General features: G+C 43.2%; 3 protein-coding genes across 9 annotated transcripts in view; 2 read left to right on the top strand and 1 right to left on the bottom strand.

The window, feature by feature from the left end:
- LOC135109888 (trichohyalin-like) overlaps positions 1-11,105 on the top strand; it is a 23,653-nt gene extending 12,548 nt beyond the window's left edge. For 2 of the 3 annotated variants that reach the window (XM_064021714.1, XM_064021711.1), the window contains exons 22-29: positions 49-309; positions 824-942; positions 1,086-1,209; positions 1,380-1,484; positions 1,979-2,131; positions 3,534-3,664; positions 4,121-4,219; positions 4,568-5,412. In XM_064021714.1, the coding sequence (XP_063877784.1) occupies positions 49-309; positions 824-942; positions 1,086-1,209; positions 1,380-1,484; positions 1,979-2,131; positions 3,534-3,664; positions 4,121-4,219; positions 4,568-4,763 (1,188 nt within the window). In that variant the 3' untranslated portion in view covers positions 4,764-5,412. Of the gene's footprint in view, positions 1-48; positions 310-823; positions 943-1,085; positions 1,210-1,379; positions 1,485-1,978; positions 2,132-3,533; positions 3,665-4,120; positions 4,220-4,567; positions 5,413-10,516 lie in introns of those variants that run through there. The other variant, XM_064021712.1, reaches the window with a different exon arrangement.
- On the bottom strand, positions 5,911-13,893 carry LOC135109498 (uncharacterized). The gene is made up of 9 exons (XM_064020877.1): positions 13,856-13,893; positions 11,030-11,168; positions 10,605-10,616; positions 8,963-9,131; positions 7,065-7,195; positions 6,769-6,940; positions 6,544-6,613; positions 6,263-6,369; positions 5,911-6,165 (listed from the first exon to the last, which is right to left on the bottom strand). Exons 1-9 carry the CDS (start codon positions 13,891-13,893, stop codon positions 5,954-5,956), a joined length of 1,050 nt encoding a protein of 349 aa, XP_063876947.1. The 3' UTR covers positions 5,911-5,953.
- Positions 13,836-26,512, top strand: LOC135109889 (eukaryotic translation initiation factor 4E-binding protein 1-like). 5 transcript variants are annotated; one of them, XM_064021717.1, is made up of 4 exons: positions 13,836-13,924; positions 21,477-21,825; positions 23,169-23,333; positions 25,229-26,512. In XM_064021717.1, the coding sequence occupies exons 2-4, from the start codon at positions 21,678-21,680 to the stop codon at positions 25,264-25,266; spliced, it is 351 nt and encodes a 116-aa protein (XP_063877787.1). In that variant the 5' UTR covers positions 13,836-13,924; positions 21,477-21,677; the 3' UTR covers positions 25,267-26,512. The 5 variants fall into 5 exon arrangements, with proteins under 5 accessions (XP_063877787.1, XP_063877786.1, XP_063877788.1 ...); XM_064021716.1 differs by lacking the exon at positions 13,836-13,924 and adding an exon at positions 19,298-19,485; XM_064021718.1 differs by lacking the exon at positions 13,836-13,924 and adding an exon at positions 19,309-19,477.

Genomic DNA, 26,512 nt, shown 5'->3' with positions numbered 1-26,512 from the left:
TCCTTTCTTATGATCATCCTTTCACTGACTGTTCTTTCCCTCCTGCAGCGAGAGAAAGAGCAAATTCAAGAGGAAGTAGCCAAGTGGAACCGTTCGAATGAGTCCCAGCAGCTCGTCTCCACCGAGCAGGAGCTTCTGAAGGAAATGCAGGCAAAGCTGGAGGCAGAGAGGCAGGAACGGGCAAGGGAACAGGAAGCGAACAAGCAGAGGATGGCAGCCCTGGAGGATGCCGTTGCTCGCTCTTCCCGCCAAGCCTCCACCCACACGCCAAGGTCAAGGTCACGCTCAAGGGCTGAGACTCCTTCAAGGGTGAGTGGCACTGGCTGGAGGAGGAGAGTGGTGTGGAGGTGGAGTAAAGAGAGAAGTGACTATATGTGGTAGAACACAAAAAAGAGATGCAAGGAGGTGAAAAAATGAGGCACAGCTGAGTTTCATTACCATCATTTTCACCATGTCTCATCACCAGAACTACCACCACACCCTTCCCACCAGCATCACCACAACTCACAACTTGTCTGTCATTATTTTCATTCTATCATCACTGCCCTAACCACCACTGCACCACCAGTATCACGACTCATCACCTCATCCATCTTTACCATTATGTATTTTCACATCAACACCGCTATGACCATTCCAGTACCATCATAATCATTACCACCATTCCTGTTCACCACCACGTCCATCACCACCACCTTTCCATCACCACCAGACTTACTACCACCAGCACTAACACTCCAGCACCATTAGAATTACTACTCTCCATTCCTCTTCTGTCACTTTCCTCTGTCCTTTAATACTAACACCAGCGCTTCCCTTGCAGGTTACACTAATGCCTACTGGTCTTCCTAACCTGGGTAACACTTGCTATATCAACTCAGTGGTGCAGTGTCTCTTCAGCATCACCATTCTGAGGGACTACTTCACCTCCGATGCCTTCAGGTACTGGAGACATGAATGCAGAGAGTAAACTAGACAGGATAGGGATTGACTTTACATACAGTTGCCTCAGAAAGTAGTGTTGCAGTTATAAGTTCATGAATTAGGTGTACAAATTCTTACCTCTGTCTCCTCTTTCCCTCCAGGCGAGATCTGTACAGGGGGAGTGAGCTGCAGGGGGAGGTGGCAGCAGCTCTGTGTGGGGTGTTCAAGGGCCTGGAGGAAGGACATGGTGAGAGGGACGTAAGGACAAGGATTAAACACTTGAAGGTAATATTGTAACATAATTTACACTCTCCAATAGGTAATCTTCATATGACTCTTCCTTAACATAACCTGACGACCACATAACTTGATTTTACCTTTTAACATAACTTTACACATTCCCCAGTAGCAGATCCTTGCATACTTCATCCCTTCCCTTCATGTCTATCCCGCAGGAGGTGGCTGGTGTGTGTAGTGAGGAGTTCCGTGGCTCCCAGCAGAGAAATGCCCATGATTTCCTCTCCTCCCTCCTCAACTGGCTACATGAGGACCTGACGCGGGTGAGTAGGTGGTGAGTGAGTCTTCTTTGTCACTCTACCTTACATCTTATGTTATTTCACTGTTTCCTTCCCCTTCATTTCCCTTTCTTTGCTTTATTCTCTCTTTCTCTTTTTTTCTCATTCCTTTTATTTTCTTTCTCTCTCTTCTCTTCTCTTTATTTTGTTTCCCTTTCTTTGCCTTCCCCTCTCTCCTCTTCTTTTTCTTTCTTTTCTTTTCTTCTTCTCCCTTCTCTTCTCTTTATTTCTCCTCTCTTCCCTTCCCTTTCCTTCTGTTTTATCCTTTCTTTTTGCTTTATTTTCCACCCCTTTCTCCTTTCTCTTCTCTTTCTTTCCTTTCCTTCCTTTCAGTTATCTCCTCTTTCTTCTCTTTTCATTCTATCAGGTCTGTTCTCTTTCTTCTTGTCCTTCTCTTCCTTCCCCTTCCCTTAACTTTACAACACACACGTACACACACACATTAGCATTAACACGCCCCCTCCCTGTCTCTCCCGCAGCCCTCAGGTTCCTCTGTGGTGACCAAGAACTTTGCAGGGTCAGTACGCGAGGTGGTGCGCTGTGACAGAAGTGGCGAGGAGGTGAAGAGGAGCTCCAGGACCTTCACCACTCTTAGCATTCCTGTACCACGGGGCAAGGCATTCAATCTTCAGGTGGGTTACACTGTTCCTCACTCCCCTCTGCTGGTTTCCTTGTCGGCGTAAAACAATGAGGATGTTCTTTGTGTTATTTTCTCATGTCCTTATGGATGCAGAATATTATAAGCCATTAGATGTAGTACATGAAAGGCCATAGTGGTATAGTGTGAGTGAGTGTGCAGAAGATTCCTCAGGTGCATGAGTTTGAATCCTTGCCATGGTCTGAGGGTGAGAAGAGCATCCTCCACTTGGGGTAACCCTTTGACTGCTCTTTGGTACATCTTTCCTTAATTACTAATTACTGAGACATCTTTACTTGTTCTGTAGCCACCTCCAATCTTTAAATTAGATACAGACTGCAACATCTATTCTTTTTCATCCCCTGCTGTCTTGTAGATGCTTTTAAAGGCTTCATGCATTACTGTACTTCTGGTGCAGTTCATTGTTATGTGTCACAGTGAAAGGGTTAAGAGCCACTGTCTTAGCTGTGATACACTAGGGAGATCAGATGTAAAACTGAAAAAAAAAAAAAATGTACATGAAGGATGAAAGTTTTCGGAATACATATGTAAGATATAAAGAATGAATTTAGTAATCTCAAGTCATAGGTGTTTTTAGTCCTCAGGTGTGCATGAAGGATGGTAGTGATAGTCATTGAAATATGCATGTAAAGAATGAAATGAAACGTCCAAGTCAGAAAGCAGGGTATTTTGGTCTTGTAAGTGCAGACAGGGATAGATTTCGAAATAAATGAATGCTCTTGGTGTTATTTTATGAACGTACGTAGGAAGGTTTAAATAAGAAAATTATAAACAATTAAAGGGTGCAATAAACACGTCCTTAATAACTTTTACCTTGTGCATTTACATATTTATTTAACTACTTCATCCATTTTTACCACCAAGACTCCTCATACACACTCATTTTTGTATAGATGAAGTAACACTCAAGGATGTGTATGCATGACGACAGCAACATACTCACACAGAACTCTTCACTTCCTTGGGTCATGGGTGGCGGTTCGAAGCCCGACACATACCCACTAACTCTCAACAGCTGGACGGGGCAGGTAGAGCATGAGTGGTGGCAGGAGGTTGGGGAGGTCAAGAAAGAGAGAGAGGATCAAAGTTTTAATTTGGGTTCTTTGACTCTTAATCTTCCTTAGCTGTGCAGGTCTGTGGTTTGGTTTGTGATTAGGTAGCGTGCTAAATGAGGTCTGAAGAGTGTAGTGTGCAGTGCAGTGTTTGGCTATGTGAGAGTTTGAGGTCCTGTTGTGGAACACGCCTGCACCTCCATGACTTTCAAAGCTTCTTGTTGAAATGACATGAGTTTTTAAGGGTGTTTTGATTTGGAAACCTGACTTTGCTAGAGCTTTAAAAGGAATTCCGAGTAGAGCTTTACTTCTGTGTGTGGGCAGGATCTACTGGAGAGTCACTTCCGGCCACACAACGAGGAGTGGGAGTGTCCCCATTGCCGAAGGACCCATGTCTGCCGCCAACACACCCGCCTCACTCACCTGCCGCCCCTCCTCATCATCCACCTCAGCAGGTAACTCGCACACTGCACTTCCTCTCCCTTTTCTTTCAGCAACTTTCTTTATTTTCCCATCCCTTCTTGCATGTTACTTTCCTTCCTGCTTTGATCACTTTTTTCTCCCCTTCCTTTCTCTTGGCATTCTCCTCCTTTTCTTTCCGTAACTTCTCTTTCCCGTCCTTCTCATTTTTTCTTTCACTTTTCTTCCCTTACCTCCTCTTCTCATCTCTTTACATTCCTTCCTTTGTCTTTTCCATCCCTTCTCATGGTTTCCCCACCCTCCTTTCATTTTCCTTTCCTTTCCTTTCTTTTCCCAGTAGTGATGAATCAATGTTATAAACTGACGAATTATACAAATACCCTTGAAAACCTTATCAACTCACCAACCAGCTAAGCAGTCAAGAAAATTAGTAGAAATCTTTAAGAATATACACCTGACATCCTAACTCCTCTCGCTTTGTATTTCTCAAGGGTCAGTAGTCCACGTGAAAGCCAGGCCAAGAAAGCACGTGTCTCCTTCCCGCTAGAGGGCCTCACGCTGCAGGATTACATGGATCACAGAGACCGCAGGTAATCCCAAGCATGTGTACATTTTAAGATCATGAAGTTAGGTTACTGGGAGAGACAGAGGGGAAGAGGGAAGGCGGGGTATGTTCGGTAGTGTAGGGTTGTTTGAGTTTTTGACGAAGATATTTAGTTTTTTTAGATGTTTTATTCTTGTTGCCTTGTGATCAAATATTACTTTTCCTTGACTAGATACCTGGAATCTCTCTCACATTAAGACATACAGACTTCAGAATACAATTGTTTGTTCCCTGACTAGAAGCTGTTTTTAGGTATCTCTCCCACTAAGACACACTCCAGAATACAATCATACGGTCCCTAACCAGCTACTCTCTTTGGAATCCCCCTGTACAGCCCCATGTACGAGCTGTTTGGATTAGTGAGTCACCAGGGGACGATGAGCGCCGGCCACTACACGGCCCTCTGCAGGAGTCCCCCAGAACCCACGTGGCGCTTGTACGACGACGACCAAGTGAGCGAAGTGCCGCAGAGAAGAGTCCAGGCAGAGGCCGATGTGCACGTTCTGTTTTACTCCCTCCTGAAAACCTGAAGTGTTGAAGGTGACTCTCTAGTTAGAGCGTAGCTGCTTTGTTTACTTTTTAAGACTGATGATCTTTCTCTACCTCTTCTTTCTTTTTTTTGTTAGAATGACTATTGTAGTTACTTTGCTTACTTTTTAGATTTTTTTTTATACCTTTGTAGGCAGGTAAACATTTGGAGGTCAAGGGAAGAAACGTTGGCCCACAGAAAACGTTAGTGTGTAAGGATGTGAGAGTTGTAATGGTTGTTTGCTTTATTTACTGTTAACTAATTTTCTACGCAGTGTTGAGAGGAAAACTGTACGCTGCGGGAAACGTTGCGATTTAAAAGGTGTCTTCTGTTTATAGTTACTGTGCGAGAATGTGAGTATTGAGATGATTATTAACTGCATTTCCTTTTTTTAGCTTTTTACGTAAACCCAAAATGGTCTCAACGTCGAGGGATAAACTACCGCACAGAAAACGTAATGCAAGTGTAATGAGTGAGAATCTATAGTTAAGGTGACCATTTTCTATAATTTACTCTTTATAACTACACAAACGCGCACCGGTAAATGTTTGAAGATCAGGAGAAAACGTTGCGCCACAGAAAACGATGCGCCACAGATGAATCCCCCTGATTTCATGCGCGTGCTGTGGCTTCAATAAAATATGTAACTGGATCGCTTTTCACTCCACACCTCGCTGCTTGTGTCCCTCTCTGACCAGCGCAGTAAGTCCCTTTTCAAAGGAATCGAGTCGGAAGGAATCGTCCACATCATAGGGTTTTGGATTGGGTTGAAATGGTATACATAAGGGTTGGGTTAAGTTATCTTGTCTAATCAAACTTACCTATCGTGAAAGTGGCTGGTTAGGTTTGGTTAGATTATTACCTTGTCTTATCTAATTTAACTTACCCACTGCGAAAGTTGTGGTGAGGATAGGTTTAGTTAAATTGTTACCTTGATTAACCCATCTTGCTACCTCGAGAATTGGTGAGGTGAGTGATCTTCCTGTGACGCGACTTGCTGGTCAGCTGCTTGCGGCCCACACGTCATCTTCAGGTATCGACTAAAAAACAGTCCGCCACACGCCGTGATAGGTTGGTTTCGCAGTGTTCTACAGGCTCATCCATCTTCTTGCCTGTGCTAGACTAAAGTGGGACAAGGAATCAGAATGTAATGGTTCAAGTTATATTGCTCTTCCGTATCTCAACCCAGCCTCACAGCATCTGGCACAGAAAGTGATACTGTGTGTTGCAGTTTTGGTCCGCGTAGTAACCATAAGGGGTGGACATCGCCACGCAGTGCTCTTCTCTAGGGTAGTTGGGATACCAGAAGGGGGACCCCAGAGCCATGGAGGTTCCATCCACCCAGTAGAACTCTCCATCTACATGTTCGTCAGTGGCTCCAATCCAGTGAACACTTGGGTCATCTGGAGAAGACAGTAAGAAGTACAGCTCATGTACGCTGCTCATATAGCAAGCTGTGCCCTCACACAAGTGACCTCAGCGAAAGACAACAGCACTCACAGTTAACGAGGACGTGGCCCCATACTTGCTGGAAGAGGTGACACTCGTCCAGCACGGCGAGGTCAGCCGTCGGGGACAGACTCTTACAGAAGGTGCGGGCTGCTGCCCTGGACAAAGCATGTTGCGTCATTTCAGAAAGATAATCTAGCCTTCATAACAATAAAGGTTAAATACCCATCAACTAACTGTTGCAAATGAGGATTGCAGTTGTGAGATTACTCAGGTGTTGGTGCACCGCGAGAATCGTCAGGGTAGCAGCGCGGCCCTCAACTCTCACTCACCAGTCCTTGGTGATCAGCTCACTGAAGTAGAAACATCTGGTGCCCACAGACTCAAAGGGCGGCGTGCACGCTGCAGAGAAGGGAACACTGATGATAGGGGTAATGATAATGAAAAGATTAATGATGATGGCCACAATAATAATAATAATAATAATAATGATAATAATAATAATAATAATAATAATAATAAGCCTCTCGGGAGGCCTGTCTCAGCCATATTCTTACCTCTAGTAACCGTCCTCACGCCCTTTAGCGCCTCTCCTTCCAGCAGTACGTGGCAGGACCATTTCCCGGCGTCCGCAGCGCTGCTGTTTTCCACCACAATGCCGCACTGGTTGTGGGTGAGATTGTGCGGCGCTCCGAGGCCCGCGTGCCGGCCTGCGTGTACGTCCTCCACCTACGGACGTGACTTTCGTCAACATACTGTCTGGCCACTCTGCATGGAGCCTTTTCTTTAAGTGAAACATACCTGCCTTACTAGTACAAGGCGTGTCGCACCTGAGTGCTTCACGTGACTTCACCTGGAAGAGGCGGCCGTCATGGGTCTCCCAGTAACAGTGGCGGTAGAGTCCCTCCACACCACAGTCCAGCTGCAGCGGAGCCTCCACCTGCAGCGGGATGTCCCCAGCTTGGCTCGGGATGAGGGAGGTGCCTGGGGAGGAGAGGAAGAAGCGAGCCGTTGGTCAGGTGACTGCTGTACCTGCACCACGCCTTTGTTTTCTGTTCACACCATTTCCATTCACCTGACGCCAAGGAGAGGACGGCAGCCGCCATCACAAGGACGTGAACGAGACGTGTCATATTGGAGAGTGTGTTCCCGTGCGGTGGATCGCTTCATATACGAGCATGTGCACAGTTGTTCCAAGCACGAACACCTGGTCTGTTCACAGACAGCAGGAGTGAACGGGCAGTAAGCACCTGCCGAAACGATAATTATTCCCAGTGAGGTCTAAAGCACTGGATCAGGGGATGCTGTGAACTTATCACTAAACTCAGCTGTGACCTCACTGAACATTTCTCTTTGTGTCTCACAATACAAGGGGGCAGTCACAGCCTGCCCTCTAAAGACATCTCTCTTCCTTAACACAAAACTACAAGCACCTAATAACACACACATCCTTCACAAAATTAAAAATCATGGTGACTCCTACACCAGCCTCGGAGTCCCTATCTGGGGAGGGGACCACAAATGTCCCCAGGTCGGACACTTATCCTTCAATTTTTGACCACCACTTCGGATCCTATTCGGAACCGGCATCTCAGTGGATTTTTTTTTTTTATATAAGATTTTTGTTGCCCTTGGCCGGTGTCCCTCCTACATAAAAAAAAAGCACCCTGCCGCCGCCTATCAACGCCTCGCCACTCGTTCCACGCCGTCTTTTCTCACGTTGCGAACCAGAAGACAAAATTTCACTGCGATTACATGGCCATGGGTCTTCGAGTGAACCATCCATGCTGTTTTGTCCTGTAGCCTCCGCTGTCCCCAAAGAAAGTGTTCCCGTCTTCTGTACTATATCTGTTGTACTACCAAAACTAAACATGCTACAGTTGACACATTTTTTGAAGTGTATGTCCAGGAGAACTTTTCACTAACATGATAAAATTAACCAAATCTGAGCGACTCCTGCTGCTGAGGCGCGCTCAGGAAGGACGGTGATGGGCGGGTGGCGGGGCGGGGTGAGTGGCGGAGACTGCACAACCACGTGGCCTCGGTACCTTGCACCGAGGCCACGCGCTGTGTTGCTTCTTCCTTCAGGTGAACATTGGTCACTGGGTCGGTGTTCTCTCTCTCTCTCTCTCTCTCTCTCTCTCTCTCTCATGTTATACTATAGACAGTTTCCTCAATAGTGTTTCCTCTCTATCGCGATACTCTTATCTTATCTGTGTGCGCCACTTTCATGCCGAAGTCTGACCCGGAGCTCGGTGCCTCCCTGGCGCGGCATCTCCAGTCACCATCACCAATCTGCTGTACTAACTTTCATCGTGGCCAAAGAAACAAAGGTTCTCTGACTCAGATGCGCAGACGCGCGTCTCACCGCCACGCGGCGAGCAAGCAAGGACGAGAGCTCCAAAAACATGTCCTTGCCACTTAGGCGTATTTCGTGCATTGTGTGTGTGTGTGTGTGTGTGTGTGTGTGTGTGTGTGTGTGTGTGTGTGTGTGTGTCACGCCATACCATCCACCGTACCCATGTGTTCACGGGCCCCATCTGATACCCAAGAGGACTCGACCAGTATTTACTTCCACGTCCTTGCGCTGCTGTTGCTCACCAGCTGTAAAGCACACTCCTCTTATCATTGCCTGTACATGTAAGATGAGAGCTTGCTTTATACTGTTGAGGAGTAACAGTCTGCGGAGCTTTCCTCTTTATATACAGTGCATTGCTAAGTACAGAAAAGAAACAACAGTGCCTAACATACCAGAGGTCACCAACCCAGAGGCATCGATGCACGCGGGACACGGCGCAGCAAAGGCTTGTATTCTGAAACGCTCTGCTCTCACCACGGCTGTTTTCCAAGGCCACCCACAGGGATGATTAGCCTGGTTCTCAAGAGTCTCTCCTGTTGATAATGTAGTAATCCTGTTAATCTGTCACTTATCATAAAAAAAAAAAAATAAATAAATAAAAACCCGTGTCAATTCAACTAAAGGCTTTTGAAAGAAGTTGAGGTGCGGACAGAAGTGCCTCAGTATGGTCCAAAGATCGATATCAGGAATATTACTGGACTGTACTGGTCAGTCCATCACCTCATTGCTGAAGAGAAGCCCGGGAATCTCTCTGAAGAACTAGTCTGTAACAGTCACTACGATTCCTCAGCAGGACAATGAACTTCCTCGGTGGTTAGGGAAGGACAAGCCATGACCAGAGAGAGAGAGAGAGAGAGAGAGATACGAATCAGATAACAACCAAAACAACAACCATAACAATAAACAAACGCATGTCATAACGTCTTGCTTATCTCAAACGTGTGTGTGTGTGTGTGTGTGTGTGTGTGTGTGTGTGTGTGTGTGTGTGTGTTAACCATTCACATACTCGTATATCGCAATTATCAGATAGAAATTTTTAAATTGAAAATTTCATTTTTTTTTTTAACAAGTCCAGACCTGTACAAAACAACTGAAAAGATTGCGATAGAGAAATAAATCTAAGATTACAGATGATTAAATCATGAAAAGTAGAATTTTTACATAAAAGTTTATATCAATCTAAAAAGAAAACGTGTTTTTAAGTAACTTCATTTTTTTTTTTTTTTTTTTAGTGAAATAAGATTATTGTCTGTACCGGATTCACAGGAACCCAAAAAACTAATTTACCTATGTTTATTGGTTCTTCTTTAAGTAAAGAATTTCACAACAGTAACAACAGGCCCAGTAAGTCATCTCATCATTGCGTTTAGTTTACCGTGTGTGTCTGTGTGTGTGTGTGTGTGTGTGTGTGTGTGTGTGTGTGTGTGTGTGTGTGTGCAGTGACGCAGTGACAGTCGCTGCGGGGTTTGATAAGGAGTTCCCGTTGGTCTGTGACACAACATGTGCTGCACATTTCGTCACTTTGTTTACTACACCCGCGCTCCTTTTCAGTAGATGCACAACACTTATGCCGAAATGTATCTTCTTCTATTTTATTCTTCGCAAGTCAGTTAATTCAGTGGATTCCTTTCACCAAGCATTCGGTATTCTTCTCTTTCTTAACTTTCCGTCGTTTTCTTTTGAGTCGCCACGGAAGGAAGTGTTTCTGAATGGTATGTGCCAATTGAAACACTTCATTCCCTCTTCAGGACCACTTCCAGGCCACAGGGATGATTAATCACTATCTCGTGAGATTTTTTTTTTTTTACCCAGTTGATGATAAAGAATCCTTGAATCATCACTAGTTATAGAGAGAGAGAGAGAGAGAGAGAGAGAGAGAGAGAGAGAGAGAGAGAGAGAGAGAGAGAGAGAGAGAGAGAATGACTAAAAATCTCACCAACTTCCAGGTTCTCAAGTGGTGTCTTTTTTCAACTGATACTGCGGAATCCTTGAGTCATCCCTAGAATCAGGAAAACGCCTGAAAGTCGCACATACTTTCACAACATCCTGTTGAAGATTGTGGAGATAATGCGAACGTGTGAGAATGCGTCAAAATTTGGCCATCAAGAAGACTGCAGCAAGACCAAAAATAAGACCGTTAGATGATTCAAAGGAAGACCACGAGGCAGAGAACGCTGGAGCAAAATTTTTTTCCCCCTTTTTTTTTTCTTATCGTTATTGCATTTATTATTTTCTTCCGACTATTTTCTTCATTGCTGTTTTAATCCTCATTCTTCTTTCTTGTTCTCATTTGTGTCCTTTTTCTTCTTGTTCTGATTGTTGTTGCTTTTTTTTCTTCTTCGTCTTTTTTTTATATCATTATCCACTCAACATGTCAACCAGGAAGTGAGGAAGGAAAATATATTCACATTATTGCGTCAGAAGAAGAAACTTATAATCATCCCAAGACTTAATCACACGTTTTTAAGCCCCACTGCATTTGAGAGCCACTGAGAGCAACAATTAACCCACACAAAGTAAATCTCCCAGTGCTGTCTCTGTATTTGATTCACCTCTCCCTCTTCACCAAACACGGCAGACACAAATAACAATGCATATCTGGAAATTCAATAAGGAGGATAACAAATTAACAGCATGGAATGAGCAGAGACTATCATTCTTTATTCATAACGTTAATTGACTGAGATGAGCAAGGGCGGTGGTGGTGGTAGTAGTGGTAGTGGTATTACATTCACACCAAGGAACGTTTAGGCAAGCATCTTAGTTCACATTTTTCACTGACTGAGATAAGCGTGGTGGTGGTGGTGGTGGTGGTGGTGATGGTGGTGGTGAATCATTAACCGGTAGCGCACAAGAACTCGCTGAGAAGTCAAGAGAGAGAGAGAGAGAGAGAGAGAGAGAGAGAGAGAGAGAGAGAGAGAGAGAGAGAGAGAGAGAGAGAGAGAGAGAGAGAATAGAAATAATAGTATCGTATCAATAAGTATTAGTAAGTCAATAGATCTGATAATGTACTAGTCGCCAAATTTACGTCACTTACAAGGCAGATAAGCGGGGAAGTGGCCAAGTAGGGAAGTGGATATGTGAGAAAGTCAGAGAAAAAGTGAGTAAGTAGGAAAGTAAATGGGAAAGTGGACAAGTAAGTAGGTAGGTAAGTGGGAAAGTGACCTGGGTATGAATAGAAGAAAGTGTAAGTGTGTGTGTGTGTGTGTGTGTGTGTGTGTGTGTGTGTGTGTATACCCAAGGAACCCGGTGTGCCCATTGTAAGTGACCCAATTTTCACTTTTCTCCCTATGACTGTGTATGTGCGTGTGTGTGTGTGTGTGTGTGTGGAGAGTCAGGGTACACACGCATTATCATTAAGTGTGTAAAAGATGTGTGTGCGTGTGTGTGTGTGTGTGTGTTGAGGCGAGGCAGTACACAAAATTAAGTAGTACCTTATTATCTATCTAATCTATTCACCATTTGATGTATCCTGTTCATGCCCACCTCGTTTTCTTCATCTCTTAATTAAATCTGGTATAAATTCAGCTTAATTTAATCCTCATTCTTCTTATCTCTCTTTGGACTGCATTCTGAAACGTCTCGGCTTCTTATCTCAACTGCTTCGACACACTAGTGGAAGCTACTGTTGTTCTGAAGAGTGTTTCCGCGTTTTTGATAAGTCAACGATTTATCTGAGTTACCGGTGTTTTCAAGAGTGTTTTCTGTGTTTCTAGCGATAACCTGACAATGAATCTAAGTTACTGGTGTTTTGAAGAGTCTTCCGTGTTTCAAGAGATAGATCAACGATGTATCTAATTAGTTACTGGTGTTTTCAAGAGGGTTTCCGTGTTTTTTAGTGATAGATTAACAAGGAATTCAAGTTTACTGGTGTCTTTAAAAGTGTTTTCGTGTTTTTAGTGATAATCAGACAGTGAATTAAATCTCTCGTGTTTTTCTTGTGACAACTGAACAATAATCTAAGCTACTTGTGTACTGAACAATGTTTGCGTATTTCTAGTGGTGATTTACCAATTAATCTAAGTTACAGGCATGTTCAAGAATGTTTTCGTGTTTCTACTGACGACTTAACAATGTTTTTAGAGGAACATCATGAGAACACTGCTAGTCATCTGCTAATCATTTGAAAAAACAGTCCTGATGAGAGAGAGCACATTATTTATGAACCATTGTGTTATACCAGGCATCATTGTCACCATTCCCCACGGGCCACTGAACTGAATACCAGACTGGAAATTAAATACCAAGGGTTAAATGTGTGTCTGCTCCGTGCGCACGTGTAACGAACACATCACCCAGGGCTGGCCTCGCGCACACACACACACACACACACACACACACACACATGACAAGCTGCACAAACTAGGAGAATAATAATGTAAAAAAGGAGAAGAAGAAGAAGAGGAAGAAGAAGAAAGAACAAGGAAAAGAGAGAAGGAGAGAAGAAAAGAGAAAAGGAAGACGAGAGAAGAGAAGAAAAGAAAGAAAAATAGAACAAATGAACAAGAACAAAAAAAACAAGAATACCTGAAGGAAAAAAAGGACAACAACAACAACAACAACAACAACAACAACAACAACAACAACAACAATACAACAAGCAGGTATAACTACAAGGTAACAAGCGCGTCCAGGAAGTGTTGACAAGCCGTGCATGCATCCTCGGCACCTCAGCTACACCTACACCACAGACTACACATCCCAGTGCCAACAAGCATGGATACCCTCCCCTCACTACACAATAATAGCTGCAGATTACGTCTTTCCCTTCACTTACATTAGCTAGTTTCCCTGTAATGATGCGCTGAGTGTGGAAATAGTGTAATAACATCAGACAGTCTAGTTAGGAGCTAAATGTTTGTTGTTTGTTTGAAATGCACGTGTACGAGTATATAAGGGGATGCATTTTCAAACACTTCATTGGCGTCGTATCGTGAGTAGTTTTAACGTTAGAAAGGTGCAGTGGAAAGTATTCGCGTTTTCAAGGATGTTTTCATGCCTCTGGTGATAGTTGTACAATATCTTCGCCTCATCAATGGAAAAAATACTCGTGGGAATCTGGCAAATCATCCATGTGGCCTTTGAAAACAGTCGGCGAGAGGGGAAAGCGTCTGAGCACACTCCCGGCCTTGTCTAGACAGGGAGCTACACGATCCGTGACGCCAACCACAGATAATCTTCGTCACAAATCGTTAGGATGCGCGGGCAGGGGACGAGACGTGACGACGGCATGATAGAGTGAGTTCCTGCACGTAGGCTCAGTGAAGGCCGCGGCGTCGACCTACACAGCGGCCTCGGCCAGGTGGCGGGCGGCGCGTGGCATTGTGGCAGTGCGGCGCGGGGCAGGAGCGGTGGTATGTGTACAGTAAAGGAGTGTTTGTAACGGAGCCGCTGCCATGTCTCGTGTTGCCATTCTTGCTGCTGAGGGAGAAGCTTTCGTTGTGTTCATTCTGGTTACCTTATCTAATATCATTCTAATTTAGTCTTTGGTTGGGTTAGATTTGGTTGCCTTACCTGATATTACTTGTTCTCATCTAGCCTTGCCTATCCCTAAAGTAGCTGGTTTAGGTGAATTATCGAATGTATCCTAACGTAATCGAATCTTTGGTTGGCATTAGTGATGTTCAGGTGATAGATAGACAGGTGGATAGGTAGATATATAGATAGGCTAACTGACTGACTGAGTACTGAGTGACTGATTGACTGACTGACCATAAATGACTGACTAATCGACTGACTCACTGACTGATTGATTCACCGACTGATGAGTGACTGGCCGACTGACTGACTGAATACCGACTGATGAGTGATTAAATGACTGACTGACTGACTGACTGATTAACTGATTGATTCACTGACTGCTAAACTTAATGCGCCGCAGCAACCTGGTCACGTGGCGGTGTGCTGGCTGATGACGGAAAGCAAGACTGGTTACACACACACACACACACACACACACACACTGACAAACATACAGATAGTGGAGTAAATGACAGAAAGGGCAAATATGTGTGTGTGTGTGTGTGTGTGTGTGTGTGTGTGTGTGTGTGTGTGTGTGTGTGTGTGTAAGCAAGTCATGGCTGAGAGTGATTGGCAAGACAAACACAAGAGAGAGAGAGAGAGAGAGAGAGAGAGAGAGAGAGAGAGAGAGAGAGAGAGAGAGAGAGAGAGAGAAAGCGTAAACAAGAAATCCTCTTCCTCCTCGTCCTTCTTAATGCTACTGCTCCTCCTCCTCCTCCTCCAACTACTACTACTACTTCTACTACTACTACTACTACTACTGCATGGGAGAAAAAGAAAAAAAGGGGAAGAGGAAGAGGATGAAGAGGACGAAAGGGTAAGTGGAATTGTGAATCCACACGAATACAAATCAGGGATCAAGGTCAGAAAGTGAATGGAAGAGAGAGAGAGAGAGAGAGAGAGAGAGAGAGAGAGAGAGGGGGGGGGTTCAGGTACAAAAAAAAAAAAAGCAGACACAAACAGAGACAGACAGAGACACACCCCGATAACATTAATAAGATAAAGCTTGGTGTCTTGTTGAAAGGTGAAAGGAAGGCAAGACAAGGGGCACGAGACACTTTCTCCCTCTTTAATTTCCATTGTAAGACATGGACGGGGCGAGGCAGGAGAGCAGGAACTGTATTCTTAAGGCTTTCGTCTCAACAATTTTCAACAGACTTACTGGAAATTGCATGGATTTCCAGTGGTGTTTTCTTGATCCTAGTGATAGTTTAAGCAATCATCTTCATCATCATTGGGAAAAACATACATAAGAAACTGACAACTAATTACTGTGGCCTCTGAAAACTGTTGATAAAGGTTGAAGTGTTTAAGAAGACACCAGGTGTAGGACTGAAGGAACAGGTGTGCGTGTGGAAGGCATTGAGGCAGAGCAGGCAGCCTTTAGTAGTCTTCTGGCGTCAGGTATGAGGTGTCGAATGGCTGAAGGGGTGAATGCCTCCTGTCAAGGGCTCGTCTTTAAACGCTTTGTTCTCACATCAGAGTTGTTTTCAAAGGCCACAGGGATACTAAATCGTATTCCCATAGTTATTTTTACTATAATGTTGCGGAGTTCGTGTTGAATTGTCACTAGGATCATTAAAACAACAGTGAAAACCTAAAATTCTTTGTTCTTTCATCAGGGTTATTTTAAAAAACCACAGAGATAGTCATTCGTATTCCTAGAACTATCTTTACTATTAATATTGTGGAGTTCGTGTTGATTTGTCACTAGAATCATGAAAACACCACTGGAAACTTAAAATTCTTTGTTCTCTCATCAGCGTTGTTTTCAAATGCCACAAGGATAGTTACTCGTGTTCCTGTTGTTGTCTTTACCACTGCTGTTGTTGAGTCCTTGCTGAGTCGCCACTAGAATCACAAAAAAAAAAAAAAAAACACCCTTGAAAACCCTAACAACTTACACCAGATCTTGTTAACAGTACTCGAGATAAGATGATGAGGTGTCTGAGAATGCGTTTCTTAGTATGGTACACAAACAATCACGTGGAATATTAAAAGAGACAAAAGGAATAGACTGGTTGTTAGGTCAGAGGAGTTATACTGGTTAGGCTGAATGATCCTTTAGGAAGGAGAGTTAAGGGGTCAGTGAGAATGATGATGTAGTAGTTGGTGTTTCATAGGATCGCAAGGAGCATTGTTTGAATCGCCACCATAACAGTAAGAGAGAGAGAGAGAGAGAGAGGTGGTATGGGGGTCATGCCATTGTTTTTGTTTGTGTATGTGACGTGGGGTCTTTACCAATAACAGGAGTGGCTATGGGCAGGAATAAAAGTAGGAAGTGTGTGTGTGTGTGTGTGTGTGTGTGTGTTGAGAATCACGTGGTATCTGTGTGTCTTATTCACTGCAGTGTTTAGTATCACGTGTTGTGTGTGTGCATGTGTGGTGTGTGTTTCAGAGAGAGAGAGAGAGAGAGAGAGAGAGAGAGAGAGAGAGAGAGAGAGAGAGAGTATGATGATAAAGTGGATGTTAAAATTATTCTTAAACCGAATGATAGATGGGGCCTGAACATGTGTGTCTGTGCTCACCCCCCACACCTGTACACGTGATAAGGAGGAAGGAGAGACGTGATGGCGTTGATACAGCAAGGTAAAGGACATTCACCCCGAGTCTATACAGTACAGTGACCCCAAGTAGTGATGTCACCAAGTCCAGTGAATTTCAAGTCTATACATAAATCCGTGTATGGAGTAATGAACAGCTGCCGGGGGATCTGTAAAGGAGAGGAAGATTTGAGGATGTGAGAAGTGGGGTTAGTTATCTGACACCTTTTTATTTATTTTTCTTATTCATTGATTTTTTTTTTTAGTATGAAATAATTATAGAAATAGTTGAGAAATAAATGTTATCTTCGAATCGAGTTATGTGGATCACAGAAGTGCGCAATAAGTGACTTTGATGAATGAAAAAAGAGAAAGAAAGAAAAAATGAAAATAACCAGATAAATTAAACAAATAAACCAAAATAAGAACAACGAGAACCTGATTTATCTTATCAGCGTCCTTTAAAAATAGAACCGAAGGGAGAACAAAGCGTTTCAAAATACGGGCCCGGCAGATGAACAGAAAGTGACAAGGATAACTGTAAGAGGAGGCAGCGTGACATAAATTCTTGAAGGTGCTATGTAGGTCGTTATGAATGTGACGCCAGGGAGTGTGACGCGGTATTTATGCAGATTTGGGGCATTAAAGCGATACTCTCCTCACACACACACACACACACACACACACCACACACACACACACAAGACAATAAATAATACTCGCTTCTCAATAAACTTCGTACCTTAACTCACATTACCGTACACGTGGACTCAAACCGCAACGATAAATGTTCTTAGCTATTTACTTTTTTTAATTTCATATTTTTATTGTACATTACGTAACTAGGGAAGTTTTTTCTTGGTGTTCTCGTCGCTTCCCTTCTTGTACTGGTTGATAAGTTTTTCGTATACATAAAACTCACGAAAACTAGAATTGGAAGTGGTGTTTTTGTATGCAAGGTGACTCAAGTTGGTTATTTATGGCATATATCTTCCTAATTTCCCTATTTTATCTGTCTCTTCATTATTCTTAGTCTCGTCCTTATGATTATTTTCTAACGTGTATATCTATATATTGTTTTATTTTTAATTACCTGTTGATTTCTTTTATCTGTATTTTCTCCTCCACTTATCCTTGCTTTACGTGTCGAGCTTGACTTTTCTCCTTGATTTCACTTCATTTTTATATCCAAGTGCATTTGTGTTCTCTTTTTCTTATTTATTATTTGTCCAGTGAGTTACTTTCTCTCTCTCTCTCTCTCTCTCTCTCTCTCTCTCTCTCTCTCTCTCTCTCTCTTTCTACGCCTTGACTGTACAGCACACGTAAACTTTATCCCAGTAGCATTCATTACCTGCCCTTCGCTCAAGACGCCTTCCTGAGTACACAGACGGCTAGACATCACTCCCCGCTTTCCACATGTGTCCCTGAGGCAATCAGTTGGTGGGCAATGATGAGGGAGCGTTATGCGGAGTGCTAGGTTTTTGTGGTTGTAATTGAGAGAGAGAGAGAGAGAGAGAGAGAGAGAAAGTGCGTGCTTGTGTGTGTATCGCCGCACGTGTCGCTTGATAACTACGGAACACTCAAGGAATCAGCACGCCCCTTAGTCGAATCAGTGCAAGTCTCTGAGTGGGGAACGTAAATATATCACTTTATATATTACAACTCTCCTGGTATTTGTTTGCTCTGAAAATTATAGTGAAATCGGCTGACTCTTAGGCACACAGTAATAGACAGATAGGAAGATAGATAGATTGACAGACAAATTGATACAGATAGATAAACAGATAGAGAATGACTGATATATATTTTTTTTTTCGCTGGAGTGAAAGATAATGTAGCGGATTCATTAAAATAAGAAAAAAAATAAATAAATAAAGCATCCGGAGACTTAACACGTAATAACAATACATGATAAAAAGGTACTGCTATAATCCAAAACTTTTTGTATGGTTCATTTATAGTTTTGTAGGGTACGTGTGTGTGTGTGTGTGTGTGTGTGTGTGTGTGTGTGTGTGCTACATTATATTTCATCATTTACGCATTTACATGTGGAATTTTCCTCGTGCAAACACACACACACACACACACACACACACACAGGGATAATGATAACACAGGGATAATGATAGCAGTAATAATCACAACCATACTGATGAAACAGGAAATACATGACTTAACATTCACAAAGATAATAACGCAGTCACACAGACGAAGAAATGGAATGAGGAGAAGGAGGAGGAGGACAACAACAACAACAACAACAAAAACAACAACAACAATAAGAGAAATGGATCATTATAAACAAACAAACCAGTTAGCTGATGTAGGTACGTTACTTCACACACACACACACACACACACCTGCATCACTTCTGTACATCACTCCGTTCATCCCCAAAACAACGTTACGCAACCATTACAGTCTCATCTCTAAAAGCGCAGAAGCCAAGCGAGTACGTGCTTTGCGTCAGGTGTTGCCCCTCCACGCATCAGCCAGCAGGCCGTGACGCACAACACAGCCTCCAGGTGTCACGGGTGTCACATTGTTTCCGCGAGACCCCGATAAGATCCCAAGGCAGGAAGGAAAGGTTTCAGATCCTATTGTTTTGTTTGTTTTGCCTCCCACCAGTGAACAGGTCAAACTTTTATTCCTCTAGTAGTCAGTTTATCACGTGCTTCAAGAGAGGACGACCGGGGAAGAGGTGGGTCGGCTGCGTGAAGGAGGATTTTAAGACGGAAGGGATAAACGAAGCAGGATACGATAGAACCACACGTAGAAACTTCATTCGAAGCAGTGACCCTGTATACAAGTGGAACACCAGCTGGGATTATTACGTGCTTAAAGTATGCATGTATGTATGTTTTTTTTTTTTTTAATTAATGGTTCTCCATTTTATTTAATTTTACATTTTTTCCTTATGCGTCTTGAAATTTCAGTAACGATTTGTTTTAAAACATGTAGGTTTATGGTTTTCTTTACTGGCATTTGTGTGTGCTTTCGTCCTTGGAATCGATCTCCGTTTATACGAGAAATAACTTGTCTTTTATTACTTTGCTTTGTTTTAACATTTCCGCAAGAGACGCGTGTTTTCTCTGGATGTGAAGGAGACGCTAAATAAAATTGCAACATGAAGGACAATAATGCGACATTGCGAATGCATGCGAATGCATGCGAATAATTGCGACATGAAGGACAATAATGTTATGTTGTTATCTGTTACGCATTAGTGTGACTAGCTGAGACATGATAAAACAACAGCAAACTGATTACCTGGGTGGGTCTGGGTCGTTATCAACTGGTAGGCGATTCTGGCATAAGTACTTCAACTTCTGAGAAGTGTACAGTATGTTTACGTATCTTTAGAACGTCGTGGCTCGTACAGCGTGAAAGTTACTTCAGTAAGTTAAGCGAAGTTAAGACAAACATTCGTTGGGTGTGATATACGAGTATAGACCTTTAGGTTAGTCTTTACTTATTATCTCTTATAACATTTTGTCTTTTTCAGCTGTCAAATAAGTAGATATACGTTATTTTCAGACAGATTTTCGAAGGATGTATTGGGAATAGATATGAATTTTTGTATCTCAATCGCGTTTTCATGTCATTACAATTTCTATTGACGCAATTTATTTCTGGAGCCACGTGACAAGCCCCCAACATAACAACACATGTGAGCCACAGCACGCGGCCAGCTACACACATAGTACTGTAATTTTTTTTTATGGTAGTTACTTCTTATATCAGTACCGTTTCCTATAGATAATTGATTTTAGGCACCACGTGACACATCCTGAATTTTACAACCTGTCAGGAGTACTCATTGCTACCAGCGACCCATTTACTGTAATTATTACGTTAGTCTCTTTTTACGCAGGTATGATTTCCTATAGAAAAAAAAAAAAAAAAAAAATTAAGCGCCGCGTGACGAATCCAACCTTATAACCTGAGCACAAAACAGCCAGCGACACACATTCTGTAATTTGTATATGTTAGTTATCAGAGGGCAAGATTAGGTTACATTTGGTTACAGACTAATTAATTTCACTGCTCATTCCTTCATTGTAAGGATTAGGATTTGAAAAAAGCAGCGTGTTTTTTGTCTCAGGAATAAATAGTCAGTATCTAAATATTAGTAGTCCAAGGTTATATCCTTAATCGCCACATGATTTATTTTAGGCGCCACGTGACAAATACAAAGCCTCATCACCTGTCAGGATCACATAGCACAGCCAGCGACACTCATTCTGTAGAGCGCTGGTACCCGTGCCCTTGAGACGTGCCGTGCTGCAGTCTACAGAAGGCCGGGGTCTAAATGCCTTCCGACATAACACATGAAATTACATCACCATTTAACCCTTACCGGCAGAACTAGAGGTCAGATGATAACAAACAGCGTGAATATATCAATTGTGTGTTTATAGATTTTATGTGTGATATTCCAGAGCTTTGAAGTGGTTTTTTGTAGTAGTAACAGATGCAATTTCAAGGCAGCTGCACTTAAGTCGTACCGGAAAACTGGAACAGGTAAGGGAACAAATAAACAAATGATAATATGCCAACTGTAAAATACTAACAACCTAATGCGTACAACTTATTAACATCCCTTGGACGACACACAGGTTTTCATTTGCTCCCGATCTTGAATAGATAAATAAACAGAAAACAAAACATGTGGTCCTACCAATTATACAATACTCACAAAGTAATGCGTATAATATTACCACATTTTGTCACCCCGTGGAACACACAATAGCCCACACAGCGGACTCCATTTAAAGGTCCTGAGCGGCGATAAGGGCTAGAATCCTTATAAGACTAACCGGACTCTCAACTCTACTGCAGGCTGATGCGCAGTGAGGAGGTGGTGCCTAGTCTGCGCGCGCATCACCACACCACCACTCACTACCTCCTCGTGTGTGGTGTTGTGTGCTGGCTGAGGGAGGAGGGACTAAGCGAGACTCTTCACACCGACCTTACAATCTTGACCCTACATCGTACCCAAGCTCTCACCGGCTCCCTCGATCCCCCAAGGGTCTTGCTGTGATGTCTGCCTCCCCCGTGGCTCGTCAGGCGGTGGCTCAGGCCGTGCCGCAGAATATACCTCGCAGGGTTACTATTAATTCCCCGGCTGAGCTTCCAAATGACTACAGCACTACCCCTGGAGGCACTCTCTTCTCCACCACGCCAGGAGGTGAGGGGCGTGGCTTGTCTGTCTATACCCATGCATATTTACGTGTGTTGTCCCTGAATATTGGTCTGGTGTTAAAATATTGTAGTGTTCGTCTGAGGCGTAGATTTGAAGAGGCGTGGCAGGGATGTAGTAGGACGAAGCGGCATGGTAGCACTCTGGGGTGTTTATATTATTGTTTGTTAGCGTGAAGTGACTGATTGTAGTTGAATATTAATGTGTGTCCCTGTGGCATAGATTAGGAGGTGTGGCAAAGCGCAGTAAGGGACAGTTTGGTAACGCATGACAGCTACCATTCCACCTTGCCACGGGTCATTAAGTCTGTGATACGGAATGTTTGAGTCGGTATTGATGTCAGGTGTCTGTGTTTGCCCATGACGTACGTAGAGTGAGGCGTGGCAACCTTACCAGGCCAGGGACAGCATGGTGAAGGTAATGAGGGTGAAATATGCATAGACACGGATCCGGGATGCTTGGGTATTGGAATGTGATGGAAGTTTTCCTACCGCGTACCTGAAAGATTGGTGAGATGTTAGGTATGCAGGTTTGGCAGGCAGTGTTTGAATGTAGGACAGCATGGCCCAGCAACAGCCTGTCTGTGTGTGGTGCCTGCCTCCCCGTCCCCTCCCCACCACTTCCCTACCACCACTACCTGACTCACCCCGTGCCAGTCTTATCCACGTACTACTGCTAAGATTGTGTGCTCCACTTATAGCGGTGTGGTTTATTGGAGCACATGGCTGGTGGTTTCTGTGATGTGTTATCTCAAGACTCCGTTATGGTATTATAAATGAGTGCACGGATTTAACATTTGCATGAATATTATCTTCGTTTTATGTAAGTTTTTATGTGATAATGATGGAAAATTTTAAGGTGAGTGAAAGGATTAGTCAGTGATGGATGGGTAAAAGATGCTCCCCATACATACTTTGTTTAGCAGAAGAGGCAGGCATATTGCACATAATTATGTATATAGTTGAGGTGTATGGAAGTATGGATGTAGTATCAATGCAAAATTCTTTTCATGACAACAATAACCTGTGACTTTATATACAGGCAAGAACTGGGTGGTTTAAGTGCTTGAATGTTTTTTCTTCATAAGTAGCATCATTATCTGAGGATGGTTAATGTTGGCCTAATTAGAAATGTGTTAGAACTGAGAACATTGTAACTTTTTTAACTTAAGATAATTCTCTCTCTCTCTCTCTCTCTCTCTCTCTCTCTCTCTCTCTCTCTCTCTCTCTCTCTCTCTCTCTCTCTCTCTCTCTCTCTCTCTCTCTCTCTCTCTCTCTCTCTCTCTCTCTCTCTCTTCCCCCCCCATCATACTAAAAGGAACCTTGTTACAGGCACGAGAATCATATACGAACGAACCTTCCTGATGCAGATGCGAAACTCCCCCCTGGCCAAGACCCCACCCAAGAACCTCCCAGTGATCCCTGGAGTGACTGCAAAGGATACGGAGGTGGTCCACCGCGAGAATGGCACCATTGTGGAGGAACCAGAGAAGCCAGGTAAGAAGATCACCTCTTGTGTTGTTGGATTGATAGCTTAGGGTAAAATTTAGTTGTTCAAACACTGAGGTCAGAAATGATAAGTGTTTCATAATTCAAGATTCGTATTTCCTTGAGTATAGGTTGACTTACTTTATATTGTGGTTTCATCAGTCTTTGTTGAAATGCTGAGCACAGGTTTGGTCACCATATACTTATAGTACATAATTAAAACACCCATAGATTGAAATACTCATTAAAAACCTATTAGGGATTTCACATTCAGTATGTACGCACATCACCTCATCACGTGTCTTGTGTACATACATCTGCGGTGTTGCGTTAGAGAGGAAGGGATAGGGGAAGAGTAGCCACAACAGTTTGCCTTGACAGGATGCCTTGCTATGCCACTAACAGTTTCACTGCCTTAACTGCTGCATGTGGCTCTGTAGGACTGTAGTTCAATACTGTGTCTAATCCTTGTTGATGTGATACACAAAACACATCTGTTTTCTTATACGTGTCTGTAACACTTAATTTTGCATGACGTGTGTGTGTGTGTGTGTGTGTTTGTGTGTGTGTACAGACTTTGTAAGAGAAATGTATGTTACTGTAGCCTCAATGTCTATCAAACAAAAACTGAATTGTAATACATTAGTTTCTTAATGGATGCAAGTTTTTGTGCTGTACAGATCAGGTTGTTCTTAGACTGTAAACTGAAAATTTCCTTGATGCACAAATTATTGAAGATATGTGGGATACAAAGTTAGTGTAGGTATGGAGGAGATTGTGCCATCAGGTTTTAGTAAATTAATGATGAAACAATCTCTGTGGGTCTCTCAGTTGATAGATCCGAAAGTGTGGTGAGGCCCCTGGTGCAAAGGAGTTGCACAGGTGTTGAGAGGAGGTGGTAGAATAATCCAAAACCACTGTTAATCCATCAAGGAAAACCACTGCTTGATGTACTCATGAGTGCTTTGAGTGGCACAGGTGGTTTGGAGTGTGTGTGTGGGTTAGAGGTGCACTTCCCCCTGCTCCCACAGGCTTGCCTAGCCAGCAGGCCACTTAATTCTTGAGGCATGGTACTGTCAGTTATGTTTTTTATTTGTATTGTGCAATCTTACCATTCTAAAATACAAATAAACCAAGGATTGACAATCAGGAATACTACTGTGTCGCTGGACAGATGCTAATCCCTAAAAGGCCTGCCACGGACAGTCTTTATTTGTCTTTCGTGGCATGATTCCAGCAAGTTGTTCTTATTTAAAAGATGCATGAACACCATTAGAATTTCATGGTGGTTAGTGAGAGGATGGGAAAGCTGGTGTATCACTTAGGAATGGCTCAGGTTGTGGCAAGAACTGCTGAGATTGAAATGAAGTGGACTGGTAAAGGCAGGAGGAAGCTTAGTGCTTGGTGTATCATTGTGTTGGCCTGCGTGTGCCTGAAGGTGTTGTATTGGAAGTAATGTATGTGTGAATGGGCACATGAATGTTAGATGAGTTTACAATACCTGGCTTATGATGTGTGTGTCCTTTTGCTTGGTGACTTTTCCTCGTTCAGAAGATTAACACGTGTAACTCCTATTTTGTAATTCAGTTCACCATTAGTGATCCCAGTTCATTTTAGTGATGACCCACATATCTGCACACATTTGGGCATGGTCATCTGTGCTTCAGCCTGCTCATTTTGTTCTCCTTCACTGTCTCCAGTTTGCTTACCCACAACAACACCTTCCTCTTAAAGGCAATTATTCCTTGGACCTGCTTCAACCATTGCACCACTTGTGCTGCCTCATGTGTAAATGAAGTTTCCAAAATAATAAAATTAATTTAAATTTTACACATTTCTTAAAAATAAGCTGATGTTACATCATAATCGATGGATAAGGAAAAAACGTGAAATTTTTTTTGCAGAAGCGACTGACATGGACCAATTTGAGATGGACCTCTAGGCTCCACCTCGTCCCTGGCTCCACCGTTCATCATCAGGTCTTGGTGCTCAACACTCCTGGCCGCTGAGAGGCTCCGTGGCCTGGGGTCATGCCGATTATTGATCCTGTCCTCCGAGTGATTACTTTAGGCAACATGCCGACTTAACCCAGTGGCTCAGTTGTAACTCCTGAATGCCGGATCTTGCAAGTGCTTGACTGGCACCTTGGTTGTTGTTGTTAGGGGTGGTGAAGGTAATGGTGGCGGAGTGGTCAGCACTGAAGGGCGGCACTCATTCATGACCTTGCAATGCTTGGTCTTTGCTCAGCGTCCAGCACAAGGCTGTCTGTTCCCTCACTTACTTGTTTCAGAGAGTGTCCGCTGAGCCTGACAGACACACCTGCACTGCCCTTGTATTGTGGTCTCTGCTTTATTACTCTTTCTTAAATAGGTTACTATGGCATGACATTGTATCACCTTGGAGCTGATAAGTCCTGATGGGAGTATTGGCTGCAGGTGTTGGGAGTCGCTGTGGCAGATTGACGGATCCCCTCCTGATCTCTCCTGTGTGCAGCGAGGCCTGAGTGCTGGGCAGGAATGGCTCAGGTTGTCTTTTGGAAAAAAGCTGAAATTACCTTTGAACTTACAATTTTTGCTAAAGTGCCAAAAAGTAAATGAAAATCTTAGCTATTCAGGGAAGAGTGTGCATGCGTTTGTGTGTGTGTGTGCCCGTGTGTGCATGTGTGTGTGTCCTGGATCAGCTGGAAAAAATGTAATGAGTATAAGAATGCTTTTGTAAAACTTTGCAAAGCAGTCACCATCATTTGACTTGCATTGGTTGAGCACAGAAGCGGTGAACAGCCGGCCTGATGATGGTGGTGATGGTGTTAACCCAGAGTTGGTCTTAAGAAGTGTTAATTGATACATTGTTAAACATAGGAATTAGTTTGTTAGGGCTTAATGCACATTTATGCCTGATCATGTCACTCTGGTCATTGTGATAACCGAGTGTGTGTGTGTGTGTGTGTGTGTCTGTGTGTTGGAGACGAATTTTGTATTTTCCAGAATTCGCAAAGGCTGGGCGTGTCTTGGCTGTATTATTATGCAATGAAGGCTTTTTTTAAAGTTTGTAAATTGGTGTTTCAAAGTTTTCTATCTCATTAGGATTGATGGCTAGAAACTGAATGTGACAAATTCAAGTGGCATACCGGAAATGGAAAACTCACGTGAAAATACAAAGAAAAAAATTAAATAAAAATGTCAAAGGTG

The sequence above is a fragment of the Scylla paramamosain genome, chromosome 19, assembly GCF_035594125.1.
Source record: "Scylla paramamosain isolate STU-SP2022 chromosome 19, ASM3559412v1, whole genome shotgun sequence".
NCBI classification, from domain to species: domain Eukaryota; kingdom Metazoa; phylum Arthropoda; class Malacostraca; order Decapoda; family Portunidae; genus Scylla; species Scylla paramamosain.
The sequence above is the reverse complement of the archived record's forward strand: the minus strand, read 5'-3'. Positions and strand labels throughout refer to the sequence as shown.